Source organism: Dipodomys merriami, unplaced genomic scaffold (assembly GCF_024711535.1).
Source record: "Dipodomys merriami isolate MVZ:Mamm:240054 unplaced genomic scaffold, mDipMer1.0.p SCAF_5, whole genome shotgun sequence".
Taxonomy (NCBI): domain Eukaryota; kingdom Metazoa; phylum Chordata; class Mammalia; order Rodentia; family Heteromyidae; genus Dipodomys; species Dipodomys merriami.
The window spans coordinates 41,016,545-41,028,651 of record NW_027206068.1 but is presented as its reverse complement, the minus strand read 5'-3'; the positions used below and the strand labels follow the sequence as shown (position 1 = coordinate 41,028,651).

Below are 12,107 nucleotides of genomic sequence, written 5' to 3'. Positions count from 1 at the left end.
TGTGAAAATCCTCAACTTAAGCTGAGCACTGGTGGCTCATGTCTATAATCCCAGCTATTCAAAGCCAGTCAAGGCAAGAAAGTCCATGAAACAATCTTATCTCCAGTTATCAACCAGAGAACTGGAAGTGGCCCTGTGGCTCAAACTGGTAGAGCGTTAGCCTTGAGCAAAAGAGCTTAGAGACAGCACTCAGGCTCTGAATTCAAGCTCCACACTGACAACAACAACAACAAAGTCCTCAAATTCATAGCTAACCTTTTAAGGTCTTTTCATTCTTCTTTATGTTCTAGAAATTGTTTACAGATTTATTCATGCTTTTGTTTATTTAGCAAATGTTTGTCAAATGCTTATGTACAAATCCAGTGTGTCATTGCAGGATAAGAACCACATGTCAAGTGCCCCTTTTGGACCTGGAATTGCTTAGTACTGTATTTACAGAAAGTCTCTTGGCTTTGCAGGTCAGGAAGTAGAAACTTAAAGAGATTAAGTGGAGCTGAGTGACTGGCTAGAAGGTATAGGACATGCAGTACTAGAAGTACAGTACTAGATATAGGAGCATATAACCTGATTTGGGGTAAGTTGATGTAAGGTGTTACCAGGGAAGTCTTTTGGAAAAATTGACAACTGAGCTGAGGTTTGAGGGAAGAAGAGAAATTAGCATGAAACAATTTCATTCTGATCAAGAAGCAAAAGAAATACGGCTACAGGGTAAGGCATAAGAAGTATAAGAAATCATAGTGTGTTAGGGAATATTCCATTGATTGGAGCTTGGGATGCAAACAAAGGGTTGGTCAGGGATGAGGCTGGAGGATTCGGCAGTACTGAACTGTCTTGGGTTCCTGAGTATTGAAATTGACACACAATGTAACCAGAATTGGGGTTATTATTGTCTAGTGTTAATGTCACACTATGATTTCTATAGGACCTATAAAACTAGCGTTAACTACTCTTACACTGAATCCTGAACACCACATCTGCTAGTCTTATGTTAGGGAATGCTGTTGACTTAGGCATCAGGACTTGTATATCACTCAGCTTTATTTCAGTTCTGACCTTGATTGGAAGAAGATTATTTGAAAGTGACAGAATCCTGAGCTGTATTTTGCTTCAAAAAACAGAAAACAATCTGGAAATTTGAAACCCTTTAAGACATTCATTTTAAAAAAATCTTTATTATTTACTCACTTTGTAAGATCCAGGAGTAGGGAACCTCAGACAACATTGCTCTGAGAATTATTCAGTCTGAATTTACAGCGCTTCCTACATCTCATACTGGGTCCTCAATGGTAAATGAGTGAGTAAATGAACCTTTAAAACAAATGAAAGAAGCTGTTCCATCTTGAAGCTCAATGGTAACTTAGCCTTATTTTTAAGAAGATGTAATTATAAAATTTCATGGTGTTTTTCTTGAGCTCTTACCCTATATTACTTGATTTTAGCTTTGAAAGATATGATCAAAGAGTTCATTGCCATGGGAAGTTTAGTTGCACTGATGGCCACCAGCCAGTTTCAACACTCTCTGCATCCTTCCCTGGTTTCTGCTCAAGGAACTCATATATTTCAATGTGTCCATCATATTCAACCTCCTACTCAGGTAATACACTACTTCTGAAATAAATTGAAATAAATAAATAAATTGAAATAAATCCCTCTTTATAGAAATTACTTTTTATTTTATCAATGACATAGTTTCAGACTTACTTCTGTGTGGTTTTAAGAATATTTACAAAACAAAATTTGGTGCATATTATGCTAAATGCATAAATTATATAACCATTGGAAGTACTACCATGAACTTTCTAAGGAAATGGTTTTTCTGAATGAGAAGGAATGGTGAAAATGTTTAAGCAAACGTATTTTTTTTCTACCAGCACAGTTAGCCTTTAGTCCCCTTTGGAGACTCATGCTTAACATAAGTGTATAGGCAGTGATCTGAAAGAAGTGTGTTCAGGAACTAGCAAGCGTGTTTTAATTCTACACTGAAATTCTCACCTAGTAACTATTGTAAATATTGACACTAAGCTATTTAACCAATTTTGAATAAAAAATATTTTGCCTGTTACTAAGTAGAACAAAAGGTTGGATATGTAGCTCAGTGGGAGAGTACCTGCCTAGCATGCATGTGGCTCTGGCTTTGATACCCAGCACTGCAGAAAAAAAAAAAAAAGTAACAGAATGATAATGACATAGTGATATTATTTAATGTGTTTTTAGAAATAAATTTTATAGGAACAAAATAAAAACTCTCAAAGAACTATTAATTAAATGGATGAAGTGGTCATATCAAGTGATTGAACTGGAAGCAAAACGAAAAGTAAGTGATAAAGAACTACAAAAGTGGAACATCAGTGATGGTTATTGGTCACTAGTTAGGAATGTCCCATTCTACCACTGCTGCTGTCTTAAAGATCCTTATTGAGGGATCTGCTTTATTGAAAGGCCACAAGACAGGGCTGGGGACATGGCTAAGTGGTAGAATGCCTGCCTAGCAAGCACAAGGCCCTCAATTCAAACTCTAGTACCATCAAAAATAAATAAATAAATATAAATAAAAGGCCACAAGACAGACTACAGAAGAGAAACTTCTAAGGATCTAGAATTAAAAGACCAGACTCAAACCAGGTACCAGTGGCTCACACCTAACTGTTGAGGAGACTGAGATCTAGGATTGCAGTTCAAAGACAGCCTGGTCAGATATATCCAAGAAATTTTTATCTCCAAATAACCAACGAAAAATTAGAAAGTGGTAGAGCACCAGCTTTGAGGAAAAAAGCCAAGCAAGAACACAAAGCCCTAAGATCAAGCCCCACTACCAATACACAAAGACCAGATGCAGAAGTATATCCCCCATACCTCTAACACCATGACTGGTCATGGACAAAAAAAAAAAAGTAAATGTTGAAAGCAAAAGCTGAACCCGGCACTGATGTTGAATTTGCTGTTAGCATACAATGTGGAGCTGTGGAGTGACTCTGTGAGTGCTGATATAAAGACAGTGAAAGCATCTGTAGAAACTGGAGAACAATTACTTACCAGAGGAAATCTGACAGAGCAGTAGGCTATCCCTTTTAGCCGAGGCATGTAGTAGCTGTATCATCTAGGTTTGTACAGTACACACAGTGACAAAATTCACAGACCATGTATGTCTGTACTAAAAATATATAATTGAATAAAATTAATAATTTGAAGTTTGTGTGTTTTCTTTAGGAACAAAGGCGTGAAATTCTGTATAATGTTATAAAAAATAAACTGGGCTGTGATGTAAACAAGTTCACTGATCTTGACCTGCAACATGTTGCTAAAGAAACTGAAGGATTTGTGGCTAGAGATTTTACAGTGCTTGTGGATAGAGCCATACATTCTCATCTCTCTCATCAGCATATATCTACCAAGGAAGGTACATTTCCTGTAAAACCTGAACTTGCAGGCTTGGAGAAATGTAATTACAGTAGGTCAAGAGTTAGAGCAAGTGTAGTAAAAATTAGAATTAGAATAAATGAAATCATTATATTCAATGTACATTTTGTAAAAAATGAACTGTGTAATTTGAGGATAGGGATGAGAGGAAGAGAATAAAGGAAGGGATGGCATTGACCAAAAAGTATTATACTTATAACTTGATTATGGGATTGTAAGCTCTTTGTACAACTACTTAATAACAATTAAAAATGCAAAAAAAGAATTACTTCCATTTTCATATTTGTATAAATTGTTACTTAAGTAGAAAATTGACATTTTCAGATAAGATGCTGGCATATTTGGAAAATTCACATATTGAAAGATATTTATTTCTTTTTAAACAGAATTACTTCTATCAACATTGGACTTCCAAAAGGCTCTCCAAAGATTTATTCCTGCATCTTTGCGAAATGTCAACCTACATAAACCTCGAGACTTGGGATGGGATAAGATTGGTGGATTACATGAAGTTCGCCAGATACTTATGGATACAGTACAATTACCAGCCAAGGTATTTTCAAAACAAAACTAACAAACAGCAACAAAAACAAGTACTTGATTCCTGAAGAAACCTTGAGCTGTTGACTTTGCTTTATGTGTTGGTTTTCCCAATCTGTTAAGCAAATATTTAGTGAGTTACCAAATAAATTTCTAGCACTATTTTAGGTATTTAACAGATTTTTCTATGTATTCAAAGTACTCCTTGCCCATTGCAAACTTACAAAGAAACCCAGGTCATATTTACAGTAAATACATTTGAGTAAATAGGTTTTTATGTGAATTTCATAATTCTGTTTTGCTTGATTCACTAGAGGTTACTAAAACAAAATGAACTATCTTTTGGCATTTGAACAGAAACAGGAATAGTCTAAGAGGTGTAAGTATCCTATAGGTCCACAGGGTGGTGCATTAAACCACATTCCCAGACTCTACGTATCAATTCTGGAAAGTCAAGGAGCTGACAGACAGCATAAAGTAGGTAGCTGGCAAGCAAAATGGGGCAGATGTAAATTGCTCTTCAAAAGATCTCAAGGTAGAGTCTAGGATATAGTAAGTATATCTAGGATATAGTATACAGGTTGTAGAACTGAGAAATGAGGATTTGTGCATGGGATGAGGGACCCATGCAAAGACAAGTGACCTGCAACATGTTGCTAAAGAAACTGAAGGATTTGTGGCTAGAGATTTTACAGTGCTTGTGGATAGAGCCATACATTCTCATCTCTCTCATCAGCATATATCTACCAAGGAAGGTACATTTCCTGTAAAACCTGAACTTGCAGGCTTGGAGAAAGACCTAAGTGAAAAAAAAAACTTGGGTGGCATGTAGCTGGATGGCAACTTCTAGTTGTTGTCAGGACCTGGGGGGCATGTTGAATGCAGCACAGGAATGGGTGCTTGTGTGAGAGAGCATGGGCATGGAGTTTCATCACTCCAAATGCTGGGCCTTTGCACCAGACATTACTATCCAGATAGAGGGATGCCATATGCTTAAGTGCGAGCTTGTAGGCCTCTTTCAGATTAGAGTAGAGATAAAGGTACGGTTGGAATTTCGTTAATAGATAGAACTATACAGGCATATCTGTAAAAGGAGACCAAGGTTCTGTTAATAGTAGCCTGATGTTTTAGTTTACTTGGATGTTTGGCTCACATTGAAAGATTTTTTTTTTTTTAATATCTGAGCAGTTAGTGATTCAGCAAGTTACTGATTAGCAGTCTGTTGCTTGTTCCTGGAGACTTTCACAAGATTTTACTGTCTGTTGTTATTACAAATGTCTTTTCTATTATTTTTTTATTAATATTTGGATGTACAAAGGTGAACTATGTGGTTCACAATCTGTAAACTATTCAAGTGGAAGTATACTTGTTAAAAGACAAGTCTTTTGTTCTTGTTTTTTTTTCTTATTGTAGTACTATTATCATGCCCTAAAAAAGAAAAAAAAGAAAAGCCATCAAAAAAACAGCTTGGCACTAGTGGTTCCTGTCTGTCCTCCTAACTTCTTGGGAGACTGAGATTAGGAAGATAGTGATTTAAGGCCAGCCCTGGCATATACTCAAGACCCCTTTTCAAACAATAAGCTGGGTGCAGTGGATTGAACCTGTCCTCCTAGCTATGTGAAAAAGCGGAGATCAAGCCTGGTTCCAGGCCAGCCTGGACAGAAAAGCCTGAAAGACTCTATATCAACAGGAAAACTGGCATAGTGGCATGCACCTGTCATCCCAGCCGTGGTGGGAAGCAAAATAGAGGAGGATTGTGGTATTATGCACATGCCTAGGCAGAAAGCAAAACTCTACCTAAAAAATAAAAAGTGCCTGCTGGGCACCAGTAGCTCACGCCTGTAATCCTAGCTACTCAGAAGGCTGAGATCTGAGGATTGTGGTTCAAAGCCAATCCAGGCAGGAACATCTGTGAGACTCTGATCTCCAGTTAACCACCAGAAAACGAAGTGGTGCTGTGTCTCAAGTGGTAGAGTGCTAGCCTCGAGCTGAAGAGTGCAGGGACAGCGCCCAGACCCACAGTTCAAGACCCATGACCACAAAAAAAGCCAAAAAGTCCTGGAGGTGTGATTCAGTGGTAGAGCATCTGTGTATCAAGCACAAGACCCTGAATTCAAACCTCAGTACCACCAAAAGCCAAACAAACAAAAGCAGGTTTGGGGTATGCTCAGTTAGAGAGCACTTGGCTTGCACAAGTAAGTCTTTAGTTTCCTCAGTAACACACACACACACACACACACACACACACACACACACACACACACACACACACACACACACACACACACACACACACACACACACACACACACACACACACACACACACACACACACACACACACACACACATACACACACACAAATAACCACAATAATAATAACAAAAATAAATAAATGACAACAGGCAAATGGAGAGAAATTCTCATGCAGTTTTATACATTTATTATCAATATATTTTTTGGTCCAGTGTGGGAAAACAAGTGGTAGTTCTTTTGAGTTAACTGATTATTTATAGTAGGCAGGTTTTTTTATTTATTTATTTTTATTTTTTTTTGTCGGTTGTGGGCGCTGTCCCTCAGCTCTTCAGCTCTTCCCTCAGCTCAAGGCTAGTGCTCTACCACTTGAGCCACAACGCCACTTCTGGCTTTTTCTGCTTATGTGGTGCTGAGGAATTGAACCCAGGACCTCATGCATGCAAGGCAAGCACTCTACCACGGAGCCACCTTCCAAGCCCCAGTTTTTTTTTTTTAATTTTTTTTATTATGAAAATACTGTACAGAGGGGTTACAATTACATGGGCAAGATAGTGAGTACATTTCTTATCAAGCATTGTAGCCTCCTCCTTTGTTTACCCTTCCCATCCCTTCCCATCCTCCCTCCTCCCCAACCCAATCCTCCCCCCCCCCAAGTTGTAAAGTTCGTTTTTGAAATGACAACTTGTACTTCTCATTGTTGCAACAGGTCCACCTGTATCCTTATTTAAACGACTTGTTTTTCCCCTTCCCCTCCACAAATTATACTGACATCAAATACAGTGAAAGCAGGGTTATACTGTGGGGGACCCATCCCCAGTTTTTTTAATTTTAATTTTATTTTTATTATCTTTACATAGTTACACAAAGGGATTTCAACTCAACATGTTAGCTTATGAGTATAATCCATTTTGAGTAATATCATTCTTTTCATTATTCTCCCCTGCACAGGGACTTTACTGTTGTGATATTATTAATAAGTAAAGATAGCAGTTATGAACCTCTTGAGTTCTTTTTTCTGTACATTGATCTTTAGCTCTTGCTAGTCATTGCTGGTTAGACTTGAGCTCTTCTTCCTATTTTTAATATTTTTCAGTATCCAGAATTATTTGCAAATTTGCCCATACGACAGAGAACAGGAATATTGTTATATGGTCCCCCTGGCACAGGAAAAACCTTACTAGCTGGGGTGGTTGCACGAGAGAGTGGAATGAATTTTATTAGTATCAAGGTATGTGTGCATTTATCCTTCTTTTTCCTGTGGGTTTTTTATGTAAAATGTGAATAACATACAATTCGCTTTTTAAAAAATATATAATTCATTTCTTGTGTTTACAAAGCTGTGCAATCAGCCAGGCGCCGGTGGCTCATGCCTGTAATCCTAGCTACTCAGGAGGCTGAGATCTGAGGATCGCGGTTCAAAGCCAGCCTGGGCATGAAAGTCTGTGAGACTCTTATCTCCAAAAAAACCACTAGAAAACCGGAAGTGCCGCTGTGGCTCAAGAGGTAGAGCACTTGCCTTGAGCTGAAGAGCTGAAGGACAGTGCCCAAGCCCAGAGTTCAAGCCCCACAACCGACAAAAAAAAAAACCAAAGCTGTGCAATCAGCACCTCTTATTTTTTCATCTCCTTTCTTCTTCTACCTCTTCCCTGACAATCATGAATTTGTTTTAGGTCTGTGTAGACTTGCCTCTTTTGTATATTTCATATGAAAGGAATCAGGCAATATGTGACATTTTTGTGTAGCTTCTTTGACTTATTTTAATATTTTCATGCTTTATCTAAGTGGTAGTATATATCAGTACCTCATTCCATTTCATGACTGAACAATATTTGATCACATACCCACACAGTGCTTTGTTTATCTACTCATCATTGGTAAAGTAGCCAAACATTTGGGTTGTTTCCACCATTTGGCATTTATGAGTAGTGTTACTATAAATATTCATGTAAAGACTTTTGTATAGACAAATGTTTTCATTTGCCTTGATATGTAATGACAAGTAGAATTGTTGGGTAGCAGAGTAATTTCCTGTGAGACACACCTATTTCTCAGAACTGCACTGTTTTCATGTGTGGGAGTTCCTAACTCACTGAGTCCTTGTCATAGCATTTATGTTTCTTCACTGTGGGTTAGTCTCATACATGGAAAGCTCATGCTAATCCATTTGTTAGTTTAAAGCTATAAACAGTGGAATAATGAGGCACCTCTCTCTTCTACAGCTTTTACTTCTCATATAAGGCAGATCTTCATGCACTGTGAATAGAATTATGCATACATTATTTTTAAAAACATTCACATTTCTTAAAAAGGGCAAACTATACTTGAAAAAAGAATACCTAGAGGCTGGAGACTATTCTGACACAGGAAGCTGGATTTTTATTGTTCTATTATTTGTGTTCTATTCTACTCGTGTCACACTAGGTCTAAGTTTTTAAAAAATGAAAAGCCAGTGTGATAATTAAGGGACATGCCAGCAGATATTATTTTGGGCAATCACTCTGTGTCTACCAACTGACATAGCATTGTGATCTGGGAGTCCAGATGGTTCAGATAAAGGCAGAGGAATGATGCACTCTAGGCTTATTCAAAATTGACTTATAGATAAGCCTGTTTATTACTTTCTGATTAGACTTGTGCTTACTGTGTTTTATTATTTTTTGTAAGCTAAATATATGAGCACCTGACAGTAATAGAGGAACACTAGAACTTTAGTTGTCCTTTTTTTTTTTTTTTCTGAACCCAGATCATAATTGAGGCTGCATACTATTTCAAAGGTTTCATCAAGATGCCAGTTTTTTCTGGCGGGTTAAAGTGGAACCAAGCAGGAGTACATTAGAAATGCTCCCACTGATGCCTATGTCTCTCCTGTTTCTAATATTTTGCCTCACTTATCTCTTGCCCCATTTTCTAGTCTTATCATTCTGACTGTATCTGAGGACATGTGATTAAATGCTAGTATACAGCTAGTTCTCTAGGTGGCTGAGTAATAGAAGTTCTTTAACTTGATCACATTTGTGATCCTTTGTAGGAAGTAATTTTTTTAATTTATTTTTAAACTAAAATTAGGGTAGTAATTTTTTATTAGAGATTAGGATGTTCTCAGTTTAACAAGAGATCTCAACTGCCAGGAATCAATGGCTCACACATGTAATCCTACTTACTCATGGAGCTGAGATCTGAGGGTCACAGTTTGAAGCCAGCCTGGGCAGGAAAGTCTGTGAGACCCTATCTCCAATTAAATACCCAAAAAGCTGGAAGTAGAGCTGTGCCTTGAGCACAAAAGCACAAGAACAGCACCCAGGCCCTTAGTACATACCCCCAGACTAGAGAACTCAATTTAAGGAAACACTACAGATATTATTAATTTTGCTTTATATAATAAGGTTTGTTTTGCAAATTTTTCAGTTGCCTTTCAAGAAAGGCAATATATTCTTCAATTTCCATATAAGTAAGGTTGGTTTCCATAACTGAAGATACTGGTTAAGGTAAGTATGTATCTACAATTTTTTTAGAGTCTACAAAAGTTTGAGCTAATTGGGACTTTGTCCCTTTTTAAAGCTTTCATTGCTTCACAAAACAAGTGATTGCTCAGCAGTTAGGTGGAGGCAGTGTTTGCCCACTGAGCAATGAGCAAAATTTTGTTTTTGCAGTTGCAGCTTATATTCTACTAGTAGAAAGAGACAACAAGCAACTAGACACATCTAGTGTGAAAGCTACTCCAGGTGGTGGTGATTACTATGTAGAAAGAAAGTAGAAAAGAGGCATGGGTAACTGGAGCAGGTCATCGATGGCATTGTCAGGCAAATTTTTTTTTTAGAAGACTTAGCATTTTTTTTTTTTTTTTTTTTGGGTCCGGTCGTCGGGCCTGAACTCTGGACCTGGGCGCTGTCCCTCAGCTCTTCAGCTCAAGGCTAGCGCTCTACCACTTGAGCCACAGCGCCACTTCCGGCTTTTTTCTCTTTGCTTATGTGGTGCTGAAGAATCGAACCCAGGGCCTCAGGCATGCAAGGCAAGCACTCTACCACTGAGCCACCTTCCCAGCCCAGAAGACTTAGCATTTTGACAGAGGTCTAAATGAAACAAAACTTGAGATTATCTAGGGGCAAATGTTCCAGGCAGAGGAAATTCCAAAAGTAGGAACTTGTGGTGTGATATTTATTCCAACATACACTACTTTTATTTATTTATTTATTTATTTATTTATTTATTTATTTGGGGTGGTCCAGTTGTGGCGCCTGAACTCTGGGCCTGGGCGCTGTCCCTCAGCTCTTCAGCTCAAGGCTAGTGCTCTACCACTTAAGCCACAGCGCCACTTCCGGCTTTTTTCTTTTTGCTTATGTAGTGCTGAGGAATTGAACCCAGGGCTTCATGCATGCAAGGCAAGCACTCTACCACTGAGCCACCTTCCCAGCCCCAACTACTTTAATATATATGTAAACATATATTTTGAAGAAACATATAATTAAAATATATTTCTCTGATATATATTAAAACTTTCTATGTTTCATTTCAACTTAATTTAAAAAAACAAGGTTTTACTTTATCTCAACTCTTAACTTTATTTTATTTAATAGGGTCCTGAGTTACTCAGCAAATATATTGGAGCCAGTGAGCAAGCTGTTCGGGATATTTTCATCAGGTTGGTTCTTTATGAATATTTTTAAGCAATTGACTCCATTATTATTTACCAATAAGTGCCTCTTTTTAAAGAACATATATATATAGGCATTATTAATAAACTAAAGGATAAGATTTCTCTGTTTTACCAAATACTACTTAAATATAAATATTTCCAGTATTAAATTTTGGAGATTATTTCTGTTGTATTAATAATGAAGTTTTTTTTAATGGAATAATGACTGGGCATAGTGCTTTGTACATGCAATCCCGGCTACTTGGGGAGGTAGAGATTGCGATGCTTGCATTTCCATGCCAATCCAGGCAAAAAGTTAGTAAGGACTGCCTCTCCTCCCCCTCCCCCCACCTCATCTCATCCAAAAAGTTGGCTATATGCTTGTCACACACATTATTCAGGAGGACTGAGTAGGAGGATCCATGGCCATGTTGGCCCAGGTAAAAACACAAAACTCTCTCTGAAAAATAAAGCAAAAAGAGCCAGAGGAGGCATGGCCATCTAGCAAGAACGAGGCCCTGAATTCAAACCTCAATACACACAAGAAAGCAGGATCTTAAATGGTTATTCAAATACATTTCAGATTCAGTTTTTATTGTTGTTATTTTTGTCTTTTTTTGATTCAGTGTCTTGCTTTCTAGCCTTCTGGCCTGAAACTTCCTATGTAGCTTCTGCTGTCCTCGAACTAATAATCCTTTTGCTTCAGCCTTCTGAGTATATGAAGCAAATAATTATTTCTGACATATCTCTTACATTTCTAAATTCTAAGTTCCTTTTCCCTCAGTTCTGAATTTGTCTGTTATATATCAAGATATATATATATATATATATATATGACCAATTTAATTAAAATAGTGTTATTATTGTTGATTATGCATAAAATTGTATGTGAGTAAAGAAAATAATATTTAAAGGTAAATATAGTTGCTCATTTATTTTGAAGTATACAGTTAGGAGGACAAATATTATATGCTTAAACAATTTTTAAAAAAATAGTAAAATCAACATGTATCCACTACCCAACTTAAGACTAGAATATTACCAGGAAAATGGTTTACTAGAAATAAATACCACCACTACATTATTGATAAAAAGGCTTAACTAATCAAGAAGATTATGTGATTCTAAAGTTATTTGTATCTAATAATGCAGCTTCAGAATATTTAAGAATGAGGAAAAATGGACAGATCTACCTTTCATAATAGGAGACTTCAGCATTTTTTGGAAATTGTTGATTGAAACAATAAAATCATAAGAGGA

At 37.2% G+C, this 12,107-nt stretch overlaps 1 protein-coding gene across 3 annotated transcripts in view; it reads left to right on the top strand.

Annotated features, from left to right (window-relative positions):
• Positions 1 to 12,107, top strand: part of Pex1 (peroxisomal biogenesis factor 1) — a 39,204-nt gene that overhangs the window by 16,651 nt on the left and 10,446 nt on the right. For 2 of the 3 annotated variants that reach the window (XM_069996486.1, XM_069996484.1), the window contains exons 13-17: positions 1,440 to 1,594; positions 3,208 to 3,397; positions 3,804 to 3,970; positions 7,308 to 7,442; positions 10,789 to 10,853. In XM_069996486.1, the coding sequence (XP_069852587.1) occupies positions 1,440 to 1,594; positions 3,208 to 3,397; positions 3,804 to 3,970; positions 7,308 to 7,442; positions 10,789 to 10,853 (712 nt within the window). The remainder of the gene's footprint in view (positions 1 to 1,439; positions 1,595 to 3,207; positions 3,398 to 3,803; positions 3,971 to 7,307; positions 7,443 to 10,788; positions 10,854 to 12,107) is intronic. The other variant, XM_069996485.1, reaches the window with a different exon arrangement.